Source organism: Protopterus annectens, chromosome 7.part0 (assembly GCF_019279795.1).
Source record: "Protopterus annectens isolate FY-2018-M chromosome 7.part0, PAN1.0, whole genome shotgun sequence".
NCBI classification, from domain to species: Eukaryota; Metazoa; Chordata; order Ceratodontiformes; family Protopteridae; genus Protopterus; species Protopterus annectens.
The window spans coordinates 1,091,790,929-1,091,817,871 of record NC_056739.1 but is presented as its reverse complement, the minus strand read 5'-3'; the positions used below and the strand labels follow the sequence as shown (position 1 = coordinate 1,091,817,871).

At 37.3% G+C, this 26,943-nt stretch overlaps 1 protein-coding gene across 4 annotated transcripts in view; it reads right to left on the bottom strand.

Annotated features, from left to right (window-relative positions):
• Nucleotides 1–26,943, bottom strand: part of CORO2B (coronin 2B) — a 1,242,233-nt gene that overhangs the window by 793,087 nt on the left and 422,203 nt on the right. For all 4 annotated transcript variants that reach the window (XM_044077673.1, XM_044077669.1, XM_044077671.1 and 1 more), the window contains exon 2: nt 16,964–17,112. In XM_044077673.1, coding sequence (XP_043933608.1) covers nt 16,964–16,981 — 18 coding nt within the window. In that variant the 5' untranslated portion in view covers nt 16,982–17,112. The remainder of the gene's footprint in view (nt 1–16,963; nt 17,113–26,943) is intronic.

Sequence of the window (26,943 nt, the reverse complement as noted above, 5' to 3'; positions counted from 1 at the left end):
TAAAAAATGACCCATAACCCTTTATCTCTCACCAAATCAAGCAAAAACAGTATATACCAAAAATCCTCAAATAAATCATACGCAAACCATCTAAAATGTTGAGTACCAGTGTAATTAAAAAAAAAAAAACTCAGGAACTACACTGCAAAACAAAGAAATATATTTCATAAAAAATGAACTATCTCTCTCTCTCTCTCTCTATATATATATATATATATATATATATATGTATACACACACACACACACACACACACACACACACACACACACACACACACACACACACACAGACACACATATATGTATATATATATATATATATATATATATATATATATATATATATATATATATATGGGAACACTACTAAATCTCGAACTTTTGAAATCTCGAATTTCAAAAGCTAGAGACCATGTAGCCAAAATCGCACATTACCGAAAGACCAGAAGCGCGAAATTCAAAATCCCGATGGTAAGGGATTTTGAGTTAGCGCTTCTGGTGTTGCGGGTCAGGTAAGTATGTGTGTGTAAGTATGTTTGTGAGGGGCTTTAGTGTGTGTGTGTGTGTGTGTGTGTGTGTGTGTGTGTGTGTGTGTGTGTGTGTGTGTGTGTGAGGGGCTATAATGGGTGGGTGTGAATTTGCCTTGTGTGTATGTCTGTGCGATCTCGGAGTTGGAATATTAAAGTTGGGGGGTGTGGGGGGCATAGCTTATCTTTAGTGTAGGGTGGTTTATTTGGTTATGGGGGGAGGCTGTGTATATGTTTGTGTGTGTGCTGTATGTATGTAGTACTTTCGCGATTTTGAATTTTGCACTTTTAAAATGTCGGTAATGTGTGGTTTAGGGATTTTAGTCTCGGTATTGTGGGCTTCGGGATTGTGTAGTTTCGGTATTAAGTAGTGATTCCATATATATATATATATATATATATATATATATATATATATATATATATATATATATATATATATAAAATAAAAGTACCTCAACTGAGTATATAGAAAGCAACGAAATATAAAGCCATAAACTATGCTGAATATACCATAGCATCTTTAGTTTAAATTCCAGCACATCTCATTGCACAAAATAAATACCAGTTATTTTAAAAAGTGCATGTTATGGCACACACAATATATGCTTGTCTACACCCATGCTTATGCACTATTAATATTTTTACCAATTTGCATTGACTTAACCTCTCCAAACTAGAACAAATCTATCATAATATCACATTTACAGTAATTCTCACTAACAACTGACATTCAAGTACTAACCCAGATAATAAATCTCCTCTTAAGATCCAGTTATTAATTATATAAATTCATATTAGTTTTCTTCTCTAGCTACTTCATATCCACCTTCTCTCAACCTTATTAAAATCTTTCAACTTATAGCATCCTCCCCTATCTCTGTCCACTACTACAGTTCTAACCATAACTCTCCCACACTTCTTCCTTTCTTACTCTCCATCTAACTTTTCATCTGCTCTTAGTAGCTCACCTAACTTTAACGCAGCATTCTGTCATGCATCTTCCTTTAATTCATTAGCGTGAGACTGTCTCCAGCTTACTGTACTCCTTGATATAACTTTTCTAAGTGAGACCACTTGTAAGTAGTGTATTTATTGTTGTTGTCTAATCCATTTCATGTGCCCTTGTACATACCTCACTTGCTTCTTGTCATCATTCTGTGTAGCTCTCTACTCTTTTTTAAAGTAACTTGCCGTACTGCCTGCACAACATGATTTTTTCATTTTGATACATACAGCGGTCTGTATCTACATAACAAAATGTTCATTATTTTCTCTTTCTACATCACTGATACATACTAGTACATTTTCACTTTTAGTGGTTCCTGTTGTTCAGTATCTGTCTTGATCATAATTTTATATTATGTAAATAAAATCAGTAATCTACTCTGCAAAGTGTTAATGAATCTCAAGATCATTTCCATCAAGGCTTCTGTTAACTGTGTCTGGAACAGAAAGATGTCCATCATCAATCCATCTATGCACCAGTTTTCTAAACCTCTTATCCTGATGATATTTGCAATAATAGCAAGCTACGCATGGCAGAAGAGACTTTCCTATCACCAGGAACTGTCTCTAACTTATCCTGGAGGACACCTAAGCATTCCCTGGCCAATGGAGAGCTACATCTTTGCAGTTTGTCCTAGGTATGCCCTAGAGCCTCCTTCTGCTGGGCTGTGCCTGATATACCTCCCATGGGGGGCACTTAGGGGGCATCCTTGCTCAGTGCCCAGATCACCTCTCCTGACTCCAATGAATCCTGATGCTGTACTCCAAGATATTCTTGGGTTGCTGGCCTCCACACTATGTCCTATACAGTGAACCAAACAACTCAGTCAAGGATCCTCATTTCTACCTCTGGTATCCACAATATCATACTTTCAGTCACTACCTAAAAGGTCATGGTTATAGTTAAAGGTGGGAATGTAGAATGACTGGTAAATTGAGAACTTTATCATAAATGCAGCTTCTTCTTCACTACCAGAGTCCAGTAGAATTCCTGCACAACTGCCATGGCTCTAGCACTCTGCTGGTCAGTCTACTGATTCCGCTCTACCCTCACTCATAAACAAGACTTTGAGATGCTTAAAGTTCTGCACTTCAGGTAACTGCTGTCACCTTACCTGCACAGACCAACCCACAAAAAGGTGTGTGTAGACAAAATGGAAACAAGACTGAAGAAGAAGAAGAAGAATGTAAAATAAAATATCACATAATGAATGAGGAGAAAAAGAGAATCACCTTGTGTAGCAAATGCAGAATTATTTACAGCAAAGGCTGAGACACAAACACTGCATAATATATGCTCAATAAGAAAGGTACAGGAGACTGAACTGGGACAGCATCAATCAGTACAGTCACAAAATAGTGACAGAGGTGTGCTCTGAGTGTTAGTCTATAGGAATCCTGTTTAATGTTTAGTGAAAAGTATAACTGGCAAACAAATTACTTAGTCTATCTGTAAGAGATGAACAAGAAGCCAACCTGCAACCTAATATGCATATAGACTGCAATTTGCTGCCTGCAAACATTGCCATTGTAATGAAAAAAACACCCCAAAGACTACATTTTTTTTACAAAAACAGTGTCATGTGATTAAATTATGTAAAGACATCAGCCAATTAAAACAAACAAAAAAAACATGTAACACATAAACAAACATTCACTAAGCTTGCAATGTTCCGTGGAAAACAACAATTCCAGTCATGATATTCAGAATATTCCTGGGAAATATTTGGTGTACTATAACAATGTTAAAACACAAGATCTTGAAAATCAAAATCTTGAGACCATAATATCAAAAGACGAACATGCTAAAGACCACAATTTCGAACTCCTGGACTTGTTCTCCTGCCCATGGTAGCACTCATTCCTAGGTCTGCACTGGTAGGGAGATTAAAATTAATGATTTTTTATCCATCTGGTCTTCAGTGTCACAGTGAGCCAACATGTGTCTTTCAAATGTAACATAGCCACTAGATCAAACTACTGTACCCAAACCAGTCTCATCACTAAATTATTAGGGAACCCATAAATAAAACTTCAACTTTAAATTTCCACATTAAAACTAGGTCTATCAAAAGCACCCAGATTAAGGATGCACTTATGTTTCATACTGTCCAACAAGGCATGTATCTGGGAACTGGTTTTCAAGCCCCCTACTATTTTGTCAATTCCAATAATGGAAAACACCAGAATGAGGAAGAGATTACCGGAACAATGTACTGCAATGATGTCTGCAATTAATATCATTGAAATGAACTAACATCCGCTATAAATTATCTAGTCAGAATTACATGTAATGTCTAATTTCATAAGGAAGTGTAGAATTTGTGGAAGTGAAAACTACTTTTATCAACATATTTACAATGCAACCAGTTTCTGCAAAGGTGGCATACTTTAAGTGGATCAGTCAGTAATAGCAAATGGCTAGAATATGACAACATAGGCTTTTTACATTTAGAAAAAAAAACTGAGCTAAGCTATTTGCTTTTTATAAGTCACCAAAAATTCTGAAGACACATTACTAAAAAGGTTATCGTCTGCCCAGCAGATGCTAATGTTTGAACAAAATCTTTCCTGTTTTAAAGTGTTTAATATAAAATGCTGTAATGAAACATCACTAGTAAGCTAGGGGTCTTTATACTGGAATGAAAGGAGTGGGTTAAAGCTTGTTGATGTGTGATGGCAACTACTTTTTCATAAATCCTTTTAAAACCATTTGTGAGAATTGGGCATACATAGAATGGCAGCATTGTCCAAATACTGAATCCACCAAGGGCTTCCCACAAAGTTCAGGCAAATAAATCACATATAACAGAAAGAACAGGAGTGAACATTATGCTAAAATTCATTCCTAGGGACACCACTGCTCCTTCATTACTCAGTGAAGCATTCTTGTCTGTAACTCACTATAGATTTCCTGCCTGAGAATTGGCTAATAATCCAAGTTAATGTAGTATTTTGCATTCTGTGGTGGATAATCTAGTTTTTTAAACCCATGTATCTTATCAACAGCTCCACAAACAGGCCCAGTAACTCTTTTTTTCACTTAAATTAATCTTTATTAAGTCAGCAACTGCAAGCAAGTCAGTACTTATGGAAAGCCTTTTTAAAACCATGCTGCTAGTATTGCAACTCTCAAGTCACTGTTAATGTTGATGTACTTTATTAGTTGCAAATGTTTTTAACCAACATGTCTAATGCGACAACTGGCTTGGGCTGTAATTATTTGACTTGACAGGCATATGTCTCTTATGGAAAGGTATGATGTGTGCTTCTTTCGAAAGTTATCTTCCAAGTTCAAAAGGTGGTATAGGTACTGCCTGAAACTTCATGTAATAAATAATATGCATTAGGGTAAGCCAGGATACTGAAGCCTCTTCTATTAGTTTGGATGGTTATGAACATGATGTTAATGAACTGCCATTGATAGAGGATAGTTCTAGCAAAAGCAAAAATGTGATAGACATATCACCTTAAAACATGGCTACACAAAATTCCCTGGTCAAGAATGCAACACACCTCCCATGTAGATACATACGTGCACTACATAGTCCTGCTCACAGATTCTACCTTTGAGGTTAAGTGTCTGTGGCCTTATTGAAATTTCCCCAATGGAAAAATCTTTTTTTCTTTGATAAAGGCTTCTGAACACACAACATTGCTGAAACAGAATTTGACAAATGTTGTTTTTGATTATATCACATGACATTTTTTGAAAGGTTTAAATAAACCACAGAAGCAATAATGAATGGGACCTCCCTATGTTACACTCCCACAGGTTTTGATTGTGGGCAGGGCTATCATTCTCCCTGATTTCTACAATGTGTGCCATGTGCCACGATGTTTAGTTTTGTGGCCGTGAAGTTATCTGCTCCTTGCTCTCTTCTCTCTTCATTCACACAGGAGCAAACAACTTACCAGTGCTTTTCTCCCTAAACCTTTTTTACTGACTTTGAAATGCCCAGTCCTCTAGTCTACTGGACACATAGGCATGACACTACAGGTCCCAGTTTTCCAATATGAAATAGAATCAAAGAAAACATCACTGCTCTTTTCAACAATACAAGTTTTCACTGATAGCTCGTTACCAACCATCATGCAGTAAATAATTGCTCTCTCATTGTTTATTTCCACAAATGCAGGTGCTATTTTCCTGTGGCTTCCTGGTCATGTTCCTTGCTTGGACACAAAATAAATGCTAAGTTAAGCATGGAAATGTATATTTTTTCTGTCTGCCTCCACAAGAGTTGTAGAAGAGGTTCAACTTAAACATTTTAGTCCAACTTTTCAACACAACTATTTATGGCATCCTGTCTCTTAAGTGCCAAAGGAGAGTTCACTGTATGTGTTAAAAATCATCTTGTGAGCAAGAGCAGAACATGTTTTATACTTATTTAATGATGGGGGGGGGGGGGGTCATAAAATTATCATCTTGAAAATGTGGCCAAAGAGCCCAAAATCAGTAAGTTTATGAGCTTGTGTATAATCTGAAAATTATGCAGAATGAAAATTAACTTGTACTATTTTCAATACTTTGTCAGAGAACATAAATCATTGAGTCCAGAATATGACGGATATATTTTAGATTTGGGACATTGTTTGGCAACCTGAAAGACAATTTCATTATCATGCAAACAATGTTTTAAGAGCAAGATATGAGTATGTTTACTGAATTTGTTTCTGAAGTAAGGATATGAATTTTCATGTTGATAATTTATAATAAAAATAACCAAACCTGCTGAATTTATTTAGTTATTTTATTTATTACATTTGATAACTGGGATGCACAGTGACACATTGTCTCCTCACAGCAAGAGGTTCCCTAGTTTGATTCTCAGATGGGATGCCTTCTGAGCGGAGTTTGCATAACTTCTCTGTGGCTGTGTGGGTTTCTTCTGGGTGCTCTGGTTTCTTCCCACATTCCAAAGACATGCAGTAAGTGGACTGGATACTCTAAAATGGCCATAGTGTGAGTGTGTGATGTGGAAGAACTACCATGGCAGGACTAGCCACCTGGTGGTGTAAACATTGGCACTAGATGAATGCCACTGTTGAAGTGACAACCTGACCCCACGTACAAAAATGGGAAAAAGGGTGTGGATGGATTTGATAACTGGGTAGGTGGTCTGTTCCTCAGTCAATTTCCATCAAGTATATATCAAGTACTTGTGAATGCAGCCTTAAAACATGGACACATTTCAAACAAACTATTTAAAACTTATACTTTAAGTGATAGCTGCCATTTTTCATAACAGCCAAAGAGTTCTGCTATCTTGATATAAAATTTCACATTTTTTGTGTGAAATTAACTTTAAAGAAATATTTGACAGTGACCACTGATTTTATTAAGGAAAGGCTCATTAGAAGTCTGCATCATATAAGTGTGCAATACTGAAACAAGAATGAAGTTTTAGTAATGTATTAGTAATGTTGAGGCAGACTGTATATCAGTTTTGGAACTTATGAAAAAGAGCTGATATTTCATAAAGCCAACATTGTTAACCCTATACAATATTTTTATCTATATTGTAATAAACTAATATTAAAAAGATATTGTAGAAACTTTCATATTAATGCTAATAGGAATGTTTTGTAATTTTGTGGAGTTGGATGCTGTGATCTCTCTAATAATGTTGGAGAAGAGGTAACAGTATTTATTTAATGTATTTCTTCTGACTCAGACATGATAAGCCTGCAACTCCCTATATAACGGAAACAAACTTAAGAATGTTTTCTGTTTGACTTTTGTTCCATAGGCTGTAATAAGTGTCTTTAGATGTGATGGTTCAATTCTTATGTAACAGGAAGTGTGGATTATGTCATTTGTATCAAATTAGTTGTACAATGTCTAGCTGTTCTCTCAAGTGACCTCCTTTCAGCAAAATGTGGTGATGTTATCTTGACAAATGAATGCTGCACTTGAGACAGACCTCACTATTCATTGTTACATAACAGCAAAATGCATTCGCATAGAGTGCTGCACATGAACATACCATATCCTCATTTCATCACTACCATATGTAATATGACATTTGTCAAGCCCAGATGGCAGGAGCTGACTAATATCGCAATACTTTGCTGATCTCTGGTATATGTGTTCAGCACATTTAAGCATCTCTCCATCAACTCATATCTTGTTTATTTCACTAGAAATTGCTAGAAAATAGCTCAATTCCAAACCAGATAAGCAGTATTTATTAGATAACATGGATAGGTGAGACATAAAAGTTGTACTTCCCCTGGCAAGTACTTTGAAACTTTCAGCCCAGCCGCAATGCCCAGAGCTATCTCTCTGCCTGGAATTAATTAAGAAGGGCCTCTGTATTTGATTTAGTAAAGAAAATACACAGCAAGGTGTCTCTATAATACCCTTTTTCAGTGTAGCTGTTTATTCTGGTAGAACTGCTGATAGTTTTTCAGGTACATGCTGTCACTCTTAGAGCACACATTTGAGTTGCAATCTCTGCTGGATACTGGTTGCTCTTTTTGTCATGAGTCATGAAAATCTTCTGTCATTCCTTAATGCAGTACTTCACTCAGATTATTATGTCTACATGCAAGGTTTTTAACCTCATAAATTCTGTCTGTTTTGTGATGCTTCCAGTCAATTTAATTAATATTGGTTTATATAATGAAAACTAATTTGCATGAAACTGGATCTCTTTTTACTATAGCCCTGCAGAAACATGCACAGTCACACAAATATGCTGTCATGTGTATGTGGACAGATATGTTAATAGAGCTGGCATAATGGTTAAAGTGTTCACCTTCCATGAACAAGGTGCAAGGTTTGATCTTGACCTTTGGCCAATGCCTGTATGCAGTTTGAATGTTTTCTCTGTGTATCTGTGGGGTTTCTCCCACTTTCCAAAAACATGCTCATTATTTCTATCTCAAACTCACCCAAAAACAGAGTTGTGGACAGCAGTACAGACTCTAGATGGTGCCCTATAGGGAGAAGAGTTGTATTGACCACCCAATTTGAGCGTCTATTGTGGTGATCAGTATCCTCAAGATAGGAGAACACAGATCACAAACTTCATGCAGTGACCGGGCTAATTACTCAGTGGTGTAAAATATAGCTCTGGGTAATTCCGTCATGTCGACTGATGCCACCAAATCGGCATGGGTATTTGCTGGTGATAAGTGTGTTGAGGAGGCAGCCTACTCTGACCTACACCAGAGACCCATGATAATGGTGGGAGGGGTGTATGTGCCACTATAGCTTAGTGTATGCTTGCCATAAAAACCCATCAGCCTTGGGTCAATAAGCTTATGGTCGGCCAGTGTCCAATTGCCCAGCTTGGGTTACATGGAATAGCTCTGTTGAAATGAAGCTGGATGTAAAACCAATCAACCTGCCAAACATGAACTAAGAATTGTTACATTCAATGTAAGTTCAGTGACAGGACACAGCTTGGAAGTGATGACATGGTGGTAAGAAGGCTGAACATCCTATGTATCCAGGAGACAAGATGGAAGGGCAGTGCAGCAAAGTCACTTGGCTTGGGATCCAGAGTCTACTACTCAGGAGGAGGACAGGGTAGAAATGGCCTGGGAATTGTGGTGGGAGAGGTTTCTGAAGATAGAGAGAGATGTCTTCAGAATTAGTGACAGACTCATGGCAGTCAGACTCCAGTTATTATTATTATTATTATTATTATTATTATTATTATTATTATTTCAGCCTGTGCTCCACAGCAGGGCTGTGATAATGAGGAAAAGAGTGCAGTTAGACAGCAGTTGAACTTACTAGATAAACAGGACAACATTGATTGGTGTTGATAATGGGTTACCTGAATGCACATATCGGGACAGACTGAACAGGATATGAGGCCTGCCTGGGTCCACATGGGTGGGGCAACAAGAATAAAGAAGGAGATGCCATTCTAGACTTCTGTCTAGCAAATGGCTTGATGGTGAACAACACATGGTTCAGCAAGAGAAACAGTCACAAGACCAGATGCAAGAGTAGGCAACACGCAACTCAGGTCGACTTCCTCCTAGTAAGAAAAGGGGAGTGGAGGTACTAGCAACAGTGATTGCAAAGTCATCCCCAGTGAAACATTTAGCTTACAGCATAAACCACTGGTTGCCACATTCAGCTGAAAGCAGTGGTCAGAGAAGGCACTAAGGTCAACAGAGACCAGGCTGAAGACCTGGAAGTTGACTGGAGAAAAAGTGCAACAGTTTAAGGAATTACTCAGGGCTTTAGCACATCAGGAAGAAGAAATAAGCATGTGAGATGACTATGGAACAGATTTGAGGTCAAGCCAGATAAGGAAATAAAGTACATGAGGAAAGCTGGTGGTGTAGTACAGAAGTCCAGGAAGTCATCAAAAGAAAGAAGGGGTGCAGAAAAAAGTAGGAGATAGAAAAGATGGACCAGGCTAGGAAGGAAAACTTGTTGGCTAACAAAAAGGCTAAGAGAGGCATTGCAGTAGCAAAGAACAAGGCATTAGAGGCATTCAGCCAGCTTCTGGAAAGTGACTCAGTGGATGACACAAAGAAACTATATCAGGTTGCATGGATGACACAAAGAAACTATATCAGGTTGCAAGGTAAAGACAGAAAGATAGAGAAGAGAGTCAGACACTCATCATAAGGAATGCCAGCAACAACCAGCTCGTCAGTCCACAGAACATCAAAGGCAGATGGAATGAGGGCTTCCAGCTGGTTCTGAATGAAGAAAACCCTACAGAGGCTGTGTTGCCCTAGGGACAGCCTACAATTAAAGAAGAGGAGGAGATTACTATAGAAGAAATAAGAACAGCACTAAAGAAAATGAAGTCAGGGAAGGCAGCAAGCCCAGATGAGGTCACAGCAGATATGATAAAGATGTTAAGTAAGACAACAGAGAAATGGCTCCAGATGTTACTTATAGCAGTATGGAGACAAAGGTGTATCCCAGAGGTCTGGAGAATACGGTTGGTGGCATTCTTCCGGACAGATCTGAGGTAGCATTTATATTGAATAGGGGCAATTTAGCCAGCGCAGCAGTGAAGTTTCCCTACACTTTGGAACTGCTAGATGGTGAAGGAGGGCTCCTACAGCAGCAAGGCCCAAGGAAGCATCAACACAGAGGAGAAAAACGATATGGAGAATTTGGAGGTGGAAAGTGCGAATTTGGAGATAAATTTGTTCAATATAGACCTTCAGAATATAAATAAAGATTTCTGTCTGGTAGTAAGCAAGTCTGTTAAATAATAGTGCAGATAAAAGAACTGGCACTAGGAAGGCTTGCAGATGATGTTCTGTTAAAATCAATGGAGCAGGATGATCCAGGTGAGAGTTCCGCTGTTTCATGGAATGAGATGGCAGATGACTTTCTTGGAAGTGCTGAGGATGGTAATGTGGAAAAGGACAAACAATGAACAAAGCAAATCCAAATAACGGACACCCAAAGTCAGTCAGAAACCAGTTTATTGCTCTAGAAAGCTTTCGGGAAAAGTCCCTTCTTCAGTGTGTATGTGGAAAAGGAACCAGGTGATGTGGCAGTAGGGAATGCAGCAGGTCAGCAGTTAAAACTTGTGCAGCGTGACTGAAAATAATAAAAAAAGCAGAAACAAACCAAGACGGTGCCTGGTTTAGTGACAGCAGATAACGCAGTAACTATAACTTATGCAGCAGTGACAAGAGGATCAAAACAGGAAAGCAGCAGCAAACTGTAAATAAAACAGTTTTTTAAAAAAAGAGAAGAGAATAAGAACACAAAATGACACTGTAACAGGCAGATGTTATGTATGGGTCAGTCTGGTAACTGCTCTGGTTTTTAAAGTTCAAGTAATGTGGTGTTTTATACATAGTGGGATAGAGACCTTTTGTGATTTAACATTTGAAACTGATGGGCTGATGATGACATTTCTAGAACTGTATAACAAAAAAGGACGTTTGTCTGTGGAACAATTATTTGTTCTGTGGTAATAACTTAATTTGTTTTGTGGTAATAAATGTTTTAAAAAATGTTACTTTGTTGTTTAGAAACGATGAACTAGAAGAAGACGATGTTGGAAAATGCATGCAGGGTCTGTGTGAAACTGTTGATATTACTGTGAAAGTGAGAGATGAGAGAAACTGGAATTCCCTCCCCAATAATTTAAGACTTACTACATCCCAATATCTATTCAAAAACAATCTTAAACAATTTTTTAAAGAACACTGGCTGTGCCCATGTAACAACCCAGACTAGTTCTCTCTGACACACAACTAGTAGTATTCTCCACCTGTTTGACTAGGTGTTTTTTTCGTCCCCTTAATCCAAATAATTTGTAAGCGCACACCCCCTAATTCCACCATCATGGGTACCTATGAAGTCAAGCTCCCCATTGCCTGACTTGACTCTATAAGCAATGGGATATCAACCTAGAATATCAACTATAATGTATCTAAATACAATTGTGAAGTATTTATGTGTATCACTGATTCTGTTTATGTGAACCTCGAATTTTTATGTATTTGCATTAGGTAGTGTACTTATCTGTATATAAATGAAAGTGTAACTTTTTTCTCTGTGGAGCTTTTCTCCCCGGGCCTCCGCTGAAAATGGACATGTATCCAGTCGGACCATCCCGGTCAACAAATGTAAAATAAAAATAAAATAAAATAAATAAACTTATGAGATGGAGGGTAGAGGTTAGAAGCTGTTTTGAAATGTGAAAAAAAAAACACATGGTGAAAGATTTGCCAAGTTTTATTTTTGTGGCTGGTCATAGAGGGATATTACGATATCCTGGGTAGCCTAAATTACATTTCTTTTTTGAGGACTTTTCTCATTTAATTAATGACTGTGGCAAGGTACAATGTAACCAATGTGGGGAGAAAGGACATACAGCAAGAAGATGTATGCCTGAATGCAGGTTATGCAATAAAAGGGACACTTTTGGATGGATTATCAAGAGAAAGCATTAAATAATGAAAAAGAATGGGAAATGGAAGAAAACATATACAAGGAAGGACAACAAGAGGCTGGGGAGAGGGTGAAGTAGGCGAAGAAGAACATGTAGAAGAATAGTTAAAAATATGGAGGGGAAAAATGAGGAGGGAGAGAATGCATTCAAGAAGAAAGATCAGAAGAAGGGACTAATACTAATCATTTTTGAAGTTCATAATCCTAGTGAAAGGAGGTGTGTGGAATAAGAATGAAGATGAAGGAGGATTGGGGTTACTAAAACAAGTTGCTTTTTATACCATATTAAGTGGGTAAAGGAACAGACTGCGAAATTAATAGTAATAATGTTTAAATATAAATATAAGAAGTTCTGGGAGATGATGAGAATAAGAAAAAGAGAAAAAATATGTAACCAGAGAAATTAAAAATGATCAAGAAAAATATTAACATGGAAATTAAAAACTGATGATATACAGAAATATAGAAGGATTTGGTAGAATAATGAAATTATGTAAATCCATGGGAAAAGTTACCAGAAGAAGTCAGGAAAAAGTGGTATTCCAAGACAATGGAGTGTCAGAGATTCCTATGGATACTGGTAATAATTAAGTTACAGTAAAGGGGAATATGTGGTATGAAAAGAAAGCTGAAAGAATATTGATTTTTGGGGAGGACAAGACAACAAAGGATTTTTTTTAAATGTAAAAGAGTGGTGAAACTCTGGAAAAAAGTTGTCTGAAGAAAAAGGTTTTGAGAACATTAATGACAAAGTAGATATGAATATAATTATGTATGGATACTATAAGAACAAGAAGAAATAATATATAAGAAGGGTTGATAATTTATTTTATGGAATATGGGTTGTTTGGAATAAAAGATTGAATAAAATTGTTTAATAGAAAATGGATTTTGGTAGATATAATGCAAAAAATTAGATTATGGTTGTGGAAGAAGGAGTGGGGATGAATTATGGAAGAATAACAATGAAGATGTCATAAGAAAAATGATAAATAGAAAAAATAGAAATGTGTATATATATTTGCCTGTAAATATGTAGGTTTTGTAAAAATGTAAATTTTTTTTATATTGTGTAAGATAAAGGATCCCCACTTATTTCGATAAGGGTGAAGGGATCTTTTACACCCACCTAAACTACCACCAGCTAAGGTAGATGAAGGCTGGATTTAACATGTCATATGAAAGATGGCAAATTGAGGAATACAACAGCCTGTAATGCTGCACTCTAGTGTCAGTAATTGAAAATGAGTTTGTTCTAAGTGATATATTAACAAGTGACTTTAATAAGTTCCAAAATGGTAAACACATGCTTTTTCTTTTACAGAAGGATATATGCTAGAAAAGTGCTGAAATGGGAAAGGGTCTCATCTGTTGCTATCTAGATGGTCTAATTATAAAATGTGAAATATATTCACAGAAATATGAGGAGGCATAGAGCACCTGGAGAAATTATGGACATCTTAAGATTTGATAAAGGCCTGTGGCATACCATATAACTTTGTTGCACCTATAAGTTGTGACAAAATTTGACAGCTGCCCATTGCATCAAAGTTAGACCATGACTTGGATTCAGTGCCTTGTACATCCAGCTGCTAACCACTTTAACAGGGTCTGCATTTTGTCCCTTCCCCTGCTTGGATTTTGTATGCACTGACATCAATGAAGGCCATCCAGACAGTTGCATGAGCATAAGCTTTTCTATAACCTACGCCCTTCTATATATTGTGACTTGCATACAGTACCTCAGCTGCCACTAGAGGCTAACTAGGCATCATGGCTGTTTATCATTTTTTTCAGTGCAGAAGAGCAGCTACTTCTAGGACACAGAAACCTTCTCTTCCTGACCACCTTCTCCCAAACCACATCCATTTTGAAACAGGTAAGCTGGTATTGTGCAGGTCAATCATGCAATGGCTTATACAGGATAGCCCAAAGAAGTTCATACCCGAGTACCTGATGGTGGAGGTTAAACAGTATAAAAAGGCAAATCATAGGTATGCAGCATTTTGGGTTGTTTAGTGAGTGTCAGAGTAAGAAGAGTAAGAATGATGTCAGCCATTTTACTGCTTACAGTGAAACCTAAGGTGGAGTGAAGCATTCTGTATTGGGGGTAACCTTCTCAGTAGAAAGATTGAGAAAAGCACAGCAAAAAGTGTACAGACACTGTAATGGAAGTCATATCTGAATGAGCAAAGGAATCATAATGTGTATTCACCGCAGGAAAGGAAGGAGCCAGAACTAAGACAAACTTTATAAGTAATATGTGTCAAGTGCAAAGCAGGCTTGAGAAAAAATGCCAAATGAAAATGAAGAAAGAGGAAGACAGAAATGATGCTAGGAAGCTCAGTTTTATTTCGCAGACTGGTCAGAAGAATGCCATAACACCTAATTTTCTATATCTTCTGTATTTTAAAAGTTAGGATAAAAATTGGTATTTTTATCACCTTTATTATTTATTTATTTTTTTATTACCTTTTTCTCACACTTATTTGATTTGTCATCTAAGTGGTCTGGTTGATGGACACCTTCCACTCACATTCCAGGCCACAGGGCAAGTACAAATAAAATAACATAGCTGAACAGTTTAGTGTAGAGTATTAGTCAGACATGCATTTGTAATAAGGGAAGAGACTGGGGTAATCCTACATAGGCATGGGGAGAAGATGCAGAAGTCACATAGACAGTGACTGGTCGTCACATAGACAGTGACTGGACATCACATAGACAGTAACTGGATGTCACATAGACAGTGACTGGAGGTCACATAGACAGTGACTGGATGTCAGGACTGATCTTCTGACCTTGGAATAATGGAGTACAGAACTTACCATAAAGCCCCCCCCCCCCCCCATGTTCTTACTCTGCTGCATCTCACATATCAGCACTGCTCTTTGGATTTCTTTCCTAAAGGGTGTATGTTCTTTTAGGGTATCAGCTCCCATAATTCACACAGTGGTTAAGATAAAATCAGATACAACTTCATATAATCTCAGTAAACTCATACTTTCTGCTGCTCTCCCCAGTAATATGCTTCAGTGTTTATTTGCCTTTACTGTTTTTACTCCGTAATTCAAATTGTTGCATATAATCATTATCACTTCTGTCTTCCTTTCTGTAGTTGTAGATACCTGGTCTTTTCCCAGACTCTGCTAAGCCCTAGCATTAATCATTTCAATATAGACAAGCCTGCATGTTTTGTTTGTTGCAAAAGCAAGTTACCTTACAAAAGATCATTCCTCTAGTTATTTCAGATGTTCCCTTAGACATTATATTCTTTCTGTTAAACCCATGTACTACAGTGTTTGCGGCCAGCCTTTACTAGGTGCATTTTCGCATTCATGACACCTACATGTCAGCTGATAAGAATCTAAGCCACAGTGGTTGTGCCTGTGAGAACCATCTGCTGACCTCTTTGTGGTAGCTACCTCATCTCACATGCTACCTGTGGGTATTCTTTGGCTGCAAATACCTCAGCCATCTGGTCATTTAATCTCCATCTGTGAGTTCTACACATAATATTTGAGATATACAGTAAAGCACAAAGTAAAGGGGAGGTTTCATATAACAATGATCCTGTCTGTGTTAATAAATGACCTAGTAATTCAGATTTGACTGACATTGCCTTCCTGACATAAACCTCCACATCAGTAACTTTCTGAAACACTTATTTCTCATTTTTCCTCTTTTGCTAACCTTTATGTACGTTTAGGCCAGGTCCTAAGTACCTCCTTGTAGCTGTGGCTCAGCTGACTGAGCTGCACTTTCCTGGGGAACTTAAAGAATGAATGTGCATCGGAACTACATGCAATATGTACTATCACTTAGTTATACTGGGTCATGTGAACATAATCAGCTACTGAAAGTGTCAGATGATATATCTACAAAGCTTTACCTGAGATGCAGGGATGCCGGGAGGGAAGACCAATATAAAAACAATACTTAGCAACAATCACTGAAGATAACTAACTTTGCACATTGAAGCTTTTCCTAATTATGTGGAACCCAAGGTGTTGCTGTTTATCACATATTCTTTAAAGTAGCTGAATGTGATAGACATTGTACTCTATTTTCAGTAAGAAATGTTATTGCACTATTTTACTGCCACAAATTCTTGAAATTAAATGCACACAGGTTTGATAGTTTCACGTTTTACTACACTAGAGATGCCTACCAGTAAAATGAAATAGTTATCCTTAGAAATTTATTTAGCATCCAAAAAGTATACATCCTGTCTGTAAAATACATCTAGCATTTGTGTTCATAATGAATTATTAACATGACTGGAGGAAGTAAACTTACAATGATATAAATCTGTAATTACAAAAATATCAGTAAAAGTAACTACTGTAATATGAGACACCACAACACATTTATTATAAGTCAAAGAATGACATAAAAATATTGTTGGAAAACTGACTGAGCAGTCTGTGGTAAAAAGAAAAAAAGAAAAAAAAAACTGCAGCTTTAATTCTGCATTCAAAACAGATAAGAAAAAAAATCAGGAAATAAAGTTTGTCACATACCTTGTCTTGTACTTTCATTAGAATAATCCAACCTGGGCAAGTCTGAAAGGTTGCTGGTTTGGCAGAACAATCTCACGCTGGCTAGTAATTGTTTGAGGTGCTGTTGGGTACTTTGACACAGATGTTTTGAGCACTGACGTAAGCTTTCCCTGTAAAGGGTAAGAAATGAATGTCAGTTCCAATACAGCTACATATAATCAATTTTCTCTCACGCTCTCTGTCTTTTAAATATAAACATTTTCTTCAAACAGAAGCAGTATAAGAACTAATTTCTAATGCATGCTGCAAAACACAGCTATAAGCACGTGCCTTTCACAAACACTTCCCACGAAAGAACATGTGTATGCTGAGCTTAAGACAGTAGTTTATTTTGATGGAGAACGTGTAAGCAGGAAAGCTGATTTTATGTAAACACAGTTAACCATTCAGTAGCTGCCCTCATGTCATGGCTCCAGGTTTGCTCTATTAACTTTGCAGCATTTTTAAGCTTATCTGTACCATGACCGCAATTTCTTCCCACTGCAGCTTGGTGAAAGGAATGAATTATTAAATACACTGCACACACACACACACACACACACACACACACACACACACACACACACACACACACACACACACACACACACACACACACACGTGCCCACAAAACACCAGTGGGGGGGGGGGAGGTACCAATATTCAAGTTCTACAAAGCAATAAACAAACACTGCAGGAAACTGTTTTGCATGACTACAGTGTCACGACCCTAAGATCACATGTGGAAAAGAATGCTGGGAAGGATTGAATGTGATGTGAATAAGTTCCAAATCATGCACATTTCCGTGAAGCTGTGTATTGGTTTAGTACAGAAGCTGCCAGTGTGGGACAGCCCTTGGGACCTCATCTTATTTAGGTGTGTAGTCAACAGGGAATGCAGTTAGGGTTTGGGTCTGCAGGGGATAAATCACTGCTAATAATGCATATAGATGATGTGTGATTTTATGCAGACTGCATAGAATAACAGTCTTTTCCTGCTGCCATTGTGTGTAATTCTTCAGTGCTTTCTTCGTGAAAGTAAAAATAGCACATGAAGAGGAACAGGCAGCTTATTTATTAAAAATGCTGATTTATTTCAACCCAAGATTTTGAAGTCATGAAGATTTTAAGGTATTGTACTTGAGAATAAAACAATTCCCTACCTCTTAACATTTCATAATTTATGAATGCAAGCAGTTATAGATATTCTGGAAATAAACACATTTATGAACAGACAGGGTTTTATATCTTTCCTTTGCCTGACTGTTAGGTTGTTGCTGGTGGACACTACATTGACTGCACACACTTTGAAACTGCAGATACACATTTTTTTCAGAAATGCATTTTTGATCTTTATGAAATTATAATTTTGAGTAATTATCTGAGCATGTGGTGTGTCTGTGAAGGGTAATAAGTGGTTGACTGCCTGATGAGATAGAACGGAAGTGAAGGGATGTGCCAATTAAGACTCCTTAATTCCAGGTGACTAGCCAGAGAAACCATTTAGTGTCTCATTTTGTAGGGAATACTATGTTATTACCTTAAGCATTTCAGAGTACCAGTAACTCAGTTTTTGCTTTAAATGACATTTGCAAGAAAGCCATCTTGTGTTCTTTACGTGATACTGCCTATATTCATGAGTTATTTCCTTGGTAATATTGTCAAACTGCTAAATGATATAGCATTATAGATTCAGAATATGAGTCTGTAGCAACTATATAGCATGCCCACAGAATCAGTAATCAGTATGTTAAGACTGCTAAATAGTACTTTTACAAGCTCATAAAATCAGAAAAATAATACTGTCAAAGTATAGAACAGGAGTGCTCTATATTCAACTACAGTCCTGTACATGCAAAGTAAAAATGCATTCTAGCCCTAAATTGATGAACAATATGGAAGAGTCTGAGGTGTACAACAGTTTGGTGTGGTGTAAAGAATATAGTGCAATTCAAAATAAATTATTGTGATGTCTCCATCAACTTGAGGACATTCCTGAGCAGTTTAACACTAGTCCTGAGTAATCATCATCTGTACTATATGACTCCTGGGAGATATTCAAACAGACAAACAAACAAGCAAACAAATAAATGGTTTGCTTCAAATGTTACATCCATCACTGCAGACATGCAGTTAATACAGAGAATCAAGGCTATCAGCTGTTAACATGCTGCTTCATGTAGTCCAGAGTTTGATTCCCTCAGCCTTCATTTGCCTAATGTTGCGACTTAGCAAATCACTTAACCATGCCGTGCTCGCTATCTCAGCCCGAAAAAACATCCATGTGGATCTGTACCCTACCCCTGTTCATAACTCTCAACCTGCAGCCATCAAAAATCAGTACAAACACCCTTGAAAAGTAAATACATCCAGCAAAAAAATCTTGACATCTAATTAGCATAATATTTGAATACTAAATTGCACATAATTCTTCCAGCTTCAGCTAGGAATATAGGATTCTAATCAGAAACCATTGTTTAAAAAAAAACACTGACAAAAACGAATAAAAAATGTAAGCACATCATCAAAGAGACAATACAAAATCTGTAGACTTTAATGAAATGCTATGCAAAATTCTATCACCAGGTCATTTATTTTTGCTTTCAAAAAAGGGAGATGTAAGATGTGTGCCCTCTTTCTTTAAATTATTGGTGCCACTATTATGTTAGTCATGTAGTGTGGCTGTCTGTGTACTAGACAGCATCAAAGATCATGTGTGATGATGGGGAGATTCATAAAATTATGTGGAGGAGTAAATCAAGCCTGAAAATTGAGACATACCTCCAAAATAAGTGCATCATGAGTAGGGTTAAATCAGGGCTGAAATAGGAACTTTCCTCCATAATAGGGGCAGTTTAAAGGTTTGTCCCAATTAACAAATATAAACAAATAAAAAAATTAAATAGTTGTTCCAGACATGCCCTTGGGCAGAGGACACATATGTGTTACCTACAGTTCTGTTGTAATGTTCTGAGCTCAAGTTCATATAATAGCACTTGCTTCATCATAACTGTACTGTATATTTTTGTACACTCAGGTACATAAGAACACCCAGTTATCTATTATAATAGTATCATATACTCATAGCCAGCAAGTAACGGACTCATCATTTTAAAGAAAGTTATGAATGTCCAAGACAGGACTACTGTAGTGAGAATTTGTATCATAATTTTTTAGGTTATGACATTATCACAGTGTTATTAGGCTGATTACATTACGTGGTCATATATTTCACAATGTCAACATCAATGCCTGATATCACTGCACTTTTTCCACACAAAATTACTTCAACTGTGTTTGGCCACAAAATGAAGATGGAAGTGAGACATTCTTCTCAGCCTCTTAATACAAGAAATCTGGACAAAGCCTGAGAAATTAGACAGACAAAGGAACAAAAATAGGGACATATTTTAACATTGCTCTTATAAACATAGAAAGTTGCAAGAGTAACAGGGTTTGTTTTAACATACTTTTTCTGAAGGATTTGAAGTCTGAAACTCAAATGTATGTCATTATTTAGTGACTTCAATCTTCAGATCATCCCACTAATTTGCTAGAAAACCACAAGTTTTATGAGGTACAAACCAAAAATATGAGCCAAAAATCTGGACATTCTGCAAAAATCTGGACAGTTGAGAGGTAGTAAGTAAGAGGTCCTTGTCAGGTGAGGAGGCTGTAGCTTTTAGAAGCTGAAATGACACCATATGCATAATATAAGTGCAGCTGGGAAGTGATATGGGGCATGTAACTGCAATCAGATTGCTGAGCATCGTAAATAAATATGAAATGAAATGATACTAGCCAGTGATATCTCTACTGATTGGCACCAAACAGTAGCAGTAAGGACATAGGTTAGTACTAGGCTACCTGCCCTTGTGGGCCATTTTTTAAGCCTAGCCAGTTACCCCATGTGAGACTCAAACCCTGCACATTGTGTCTGTAAGGCAAACACCTTAACCATTATGCCATCCTCCACCCCCTAAATGTGATTGTTTTAGCATTTTCATAGCTTAGGGCTAACTGCCCTTGTGAGCCATTGTAAGAATAGCCAATTATCTCTTGTGAGACTCAAACCCTGCACCTTGTGTTTGTAAGGCAACCCTCCCAACATTAGTGTGTGTGTGTGTGTGTGTGTGTGTGTGTGTGTGTGCGTGTGCGTGTGCGTGTGCGTGTGTGTGTGTGTGTGTGTGTGTGTGTGTGTGTGTGTGTGGTGTAATGTTCCCCCATGTTGGTGAGGCCTAGGTCAAGGTCAAGGTCAAGGATACTAGCAACCCTGTTGGTCACATGGACTAGCTAGTCCAGGGTATTCATGTTGACAAAGTCCAGGAATCTTTGGGCCTGCAAATGTGGGATCATGTATGCTTCCCAGTTTCTGGTGGGGTGGGTGAAGTCACGCCCGAGTATTATGCTGGGTTGAATGGAGAGTGCTTCCATTTCATTTAACTATGAGGACTGGGTTTCCTGGGTCACAGATGAGGTCCTATAACTGGCAAAGATGTGGCATGGAACATTGAAAATGATGAATTGCATGTGGAGAAGCTCAAGTGCATCATATTACTTGATCAACCTTGAGGTGTATGTTTTTGATGTAAATAGATACACCTGCATCCTTTGTCCCTTTTTGTGCAGTAACTGATGTAAATGTCTGAAAGACATTATAATCCTGCACTCCCAGTGTGCTGCTGTCAATGACTTTAAACCATATCTCAGTGACTACATAAACACTATATTCTCCAGAGTGAGGAGATCTTGCAGGGGATGGAGTCTTTTTGTTTAAACTCTTGGCATTGAGCAGTTTCACCACTAAATTATCCTAGATTGGTTTAGCCATGTTGAAAGGTTTATCAGGTTGGCAAGGCCTAACAAAGGCACTATGGGGGTGGACAAAGTTTTAGCCAATATAAAAAAAGCCTAGAGGGGACAGGTGCAAACCAGCCCTTGCAAAGCAGAATGGTATGTCAACCATGTCCACCCAAGCTGACAAATATCATACCTCCTACTTTTTTGCATGTAATCATTGTAAGGAAGAACTGAGGGCTTAACAGATTTGCTTGGATACTATTTGGCTAAGAAATAAAATCTTATTCAAATCTAGTAGAGCACTGTTTCTCTTGTAATTATTTACCTGTTTTTATTTCTTCACTCTGGACTGGGTGAAAATTTTCTAATTGCCTTATGACACAACATCCATACTAAATAAGGCATGGCCCTGCTTATATGTTCATAGGTTCATAGTTAGTTGCTAGGCATGCAGTTCAGGAAACCATGAAGCCTATTCCAAATTCTCAGTTGCCCCAAAGCACTGTTTGGTTAAGTGACTTGCTCTCAAGGTTACAGTATAGAAAAATGAAGGTGGAAAGATTCAGACTTTGCACACTTGGCACAGGATGCAACTACTTAATAGTTTGGAACTTTAGTCCTCTGTGCTAACTGCCAGCCAGGTTGTAGTCTCCATAATTTTGGCTGCAGGGATTCAATGAAGCTACTTTGTACTTAGTTTTGCATTTTACTTTCTTAGTTTTTATGTATGTGGGGTTATACTGATTAAGACACACTAAGGGTGTTGGGGCTTCTGTCACTAACTTCAACATAATTGAGTCACCACTGTGCTACCTTAGTGAGCACTACATAATGCCTAACTTCAGACCAGTTTCCATAGCTGCTCCATTAGTTAGTGAGTCAGTATTAAAATTTCACAGACACTGTATTCAGATTTGGGCCACCATGTAATCAGTCATTGACCAGATTTGGATGTAAAACAAGTGAAAAGGACAAAAGATGAAAAACAAACATTAACCTGGTGGTTGTCAAAAGAAAGTGAAAATATAGACTCTGCTTTGAAAATTGATGGCCTGCAGAATGTTAACCTTTTATTAACAACAAAATAAGCATTTTCTATCCCCGAACTTTCAGAAATCTTAGATTAGGAATAATTAATGAGCTGAGCCAGTCATAGGTGCAACCCTCATGGCTTACCTACACGGTTGGTCCGGCTGCTTAAGTGTTAAGAATTTAATGTTCCGGTGAGTTTCACTGTCATGTAATGTTTTGTATGGTACTGTGTTAACTAGTTGTGTATTTTTTGGGTTTTGTCCCCTTTTTTTCATAGTGAAGCAACCAAGGACTTGATATATATAATTTGGGAGGTGTGGGAGGCTTGCCCTCTCTAAAAAAATTTTTTTTTAGGTTTTTCAGCTCACCATTTTTTATATTGCATTTTCAGTAAACTGTGAAGTGAAAGAAAGATTGTCGCCTCTTGTAGATAAACCAGCTGTCATAAGGGGCTGTAGGATGTCTGTCTTGTGTTGTTTAAAAATTTCAGTTACTGAGTTTGATTTAGAGACAGTAGTTTCCTGGGATTCAGTAATGCCTACACTAAGTGTACACTATTCTGAGTGAACAGACAACACAGTCATAACTCACACCTTCTTCCTCCTAATTTTAGTTTACCTACTGATATTCTTGCAGCTTTAGATATTGACAGGAATTCATAAAGGTTACCACAAAGTGTAGACTACATGTACACTTACTGTATCTTTCTGAGTGACTAGAAAGCACAAACAATGTGATAAGAATGTTATTGAATACCGTTCAAGTTTGTTTACTCGGGTAGAACACTGATCAAACAATGACAAATTACAGGCCCAGTGCACGTAAGGAGTTAAGGAGAATACTTTGTTATTATATGTCTGCTGTTGTGTCCATCATTCTTTTGTCATTGGAAAGTAAAGAAAGACAGACAGACAGACAGATCAAAAGTGTTATTTGCAGACATAAGTCAATGAAAAAAAAATATTTTGATAATATTCTTATGTTGAATATTAACAGTGCAATTAACACATTTCATACTGCAGAAGATGATGAAGAAGCAAAAGAAATGCAATGGGGAGGGTGGTAAAGTCTAAAGAGCGCTGTAACTCTGTCACATTAATGAAACGTTAATAGGAAATTGTTTATTGCCTAGACATTTACATCCAGTACTGGCTAGAGCCCCCTCAGTTATAAGTATTGCAGAAGCTACAGTGATGTAACCCAGCTATTGATAGGGCAGTAATCTCTTCAACTATTACACTATTGATAGGGCAGTAATCTCTTAACCTATTTGCACTATTGATAGGGCAGTAATCTCTTCACCTACTGCACTATTGATAGGGTAGTAATCTCTTCATCTGTTGCACTATTGATAGGGCAGTAATCTCTTCACCTACTGCACTATTGATAGGGTAGAAATCTCTTCATCGATTGCACTATTGATAGGGCAGTAATCTCTTCACCTATTGGACTGATAAATAGAGTTTAAGACAATGCACCATTCCACACTGAATCGGTCTACCCTGGAGGACTAGGAATAGGACCAGTGGCAGATTTCACTGGTGGGTGCAAAGGTCCCACAGTGATGGATGAGGGCAAAGTAAGCATCATATGCACACTTCTGGGAATATGTGTGCACTCACTTTATTGTATTTTTGTAACTGGGAATAAAGGTTTTACAGGGATTAAAAAAGAATTAGTGGTATATTTATGGAGAATTTGTGGTATATTTTTGGAGGATTTGCAACTATGTCCAGTGTTTGGGCTCTTTGGAGCAACTGAGGAAACTAACCGGTGACAAGTACACATAGTTCAGTTATATCTTAAAGAAGAATGCCAAAAGGTAAATTGTGTCACAAACTGAAGGTTCTTTGTTATTTGAAAGTCTCAGCTGGAATTTGTTAAAGTTATGAGCAGTGCACCACTTCAGAGTTTGCCGTACTATTATTTAATTTCAGCAGTGACATTTAACATTCACTCCTACAGAAACTGTAATGAAAATTAAAGTTGCCCCCATCTGACCCACCCACACACTACTACCTCCTAATTAAATAACCTTGCCATTGAACACAAATAGCAACGTGGAACAGAAGTAAATTAAGCACAGCACCAGTCCTTTAGTTTGAAGTAACATTCCTGTCTTTCATTTCAGAGAGATTGTGTGAGTCGCAGAACTTTACATGTTACTACATTCCCAGTAATAGCCATAGTTGTGTCTGTAATCCTAAAATGAGAAAGAAATGCATTATCAAAGTACAGATGCATTTCTACGCCTCAATGTTATTGTTAGTATTCACTAGCAGTATCATAGTAGTGGAAAACATAGATTCTCACACAGGGTAGGGAGGTTTTTCAGTTTCATTTCTACTTTAATACAAGTATGACATCAGGGCTGTACAAATTCACGTGTCTTAAATATTGTTATGAAAACTGCATCCCATTGTCATTTGCCGGTAGCCTTTAGGGCAGTCTGTTACAGAGAAGTAGCTGTGCCTTTCTCAATTTGGGCAAATGGGCTTGGGTTAATACCATCAAGTCATATGTTCTGGATGTTAATGCCTCCCACAATTCTTCACTAAGCATAAGAAAGAAGCACTGAATAATTAGCAAAGAGAAATAAAAGTTTGCTAAAAAAAATGTGCTAGCGTGTGTTTCCTCCGGGTGCTCTGGTTTCCTCCCACATTCCATGGACATGCAGTAGGTGGAATGGACACTCTAAAATGGTCATAGGTGTGAGTGTGAACCTCTGAGGTAGGGCTAGCCACCTGGCAGTGTACCTTGGTTCTAGATGTTTGTCACTATTGCAGTGACACCCCAACCCCATGTGCAAAAATGGGAAAAAAGTCGTGGTGGATGAATGAACAGCTCCATTAATGGTTTTGCTGTCAGTTGCACTCATATTTTCACATGAATGGATTTATATACTCCTTCCATACTAAACTTAGCAAGGGTATTATTTAATCTTAGTTTCTCAGCAGACCTCTAGAGCATGTTTCACCTGAAAATAACAAGCAATAATCATCATATTGGATAACCTTTCTTATATGTGTGCAGATCATACATTGTAAAAAGCAAATGGTATGAGTATTTTGAAAAGGTAATAGATTACATCTGCTTGTACACCACTGTAACTTATCTTTCAAATAGAGTGGTTTTCTTTGCAGCTGCAATGTATTTGATGAACTATTTCTTAAGGACTTTGTAAATTGTATCGTTGTTATGGTGATTTTGACATACAAAAGAAAGGCTGATTCACACATCATCTGGTACAAGCTGCTACCTGTTTTCAACTAATGCAAATTGTTTTCTTTGAGTGACATATAATTAATGCAGCTCATAGAAGGAAAGTCTGACCTCAACTTTTTTTTCAGAATATGCTGCATTCACTAGAGACTGTCGTAAATGTTAATCCTTTTCAAACATTGTGAGATAATAAACCCTTCTTATCTGTTGATTTTATACTGCATTTGAATAAATCAATTATTCAGTAAAGCATACCAAAGACTTTTTTTAATTTATTTCGTGTTTTACAGAAATAAGCATTTTTGTGCAAAAGAAAAAAAAAATCACTGTAATAGCAAAACTACATTTACTTTCCTCTGACAGATTAACATAAAATGTGCAGTGGTATAAACATCACGTCACAAAGTACATATGAAATAAAATAAAATAATTTATTCCAAGAAGAAACAAGGTAAATGATATAAAATGTGGGTATGCATTCATAGCTGTTTGATAAGATTTAGTTTCTGTGTTTTTCTATAGCATCCATGTTAAACTGTGTACTGATTCTGTTTGAAGCGAATGTGAGTGTGTGTGTGTGTGTGTGTGTGTGTGTGTGTGTGTGTGTGTGTGTGTGTGTGTGTGCGCGCATGTGTGTGTGTCTGTGTATATTTCCAGTTGTGTATGCACATTATCAGCCAGAATTCACAAGCTTCATGTCTTAGCTAGAAATATAGCTAAGAAGTGCTGTTCTTTTTCTGAATAAAATCAGTAAATAAACTATTATTTCATGTTTGACCTTCAGTTACACATTAAAATGCTATGTAAGAGATGCTTTTTATAAAAAAATCAGAGGATTATACATAAGTAAAATCAAAGGATGTCATTAAAGAAGACCCATGCTTTGGTCAGATAAGGTAAAAATGCAG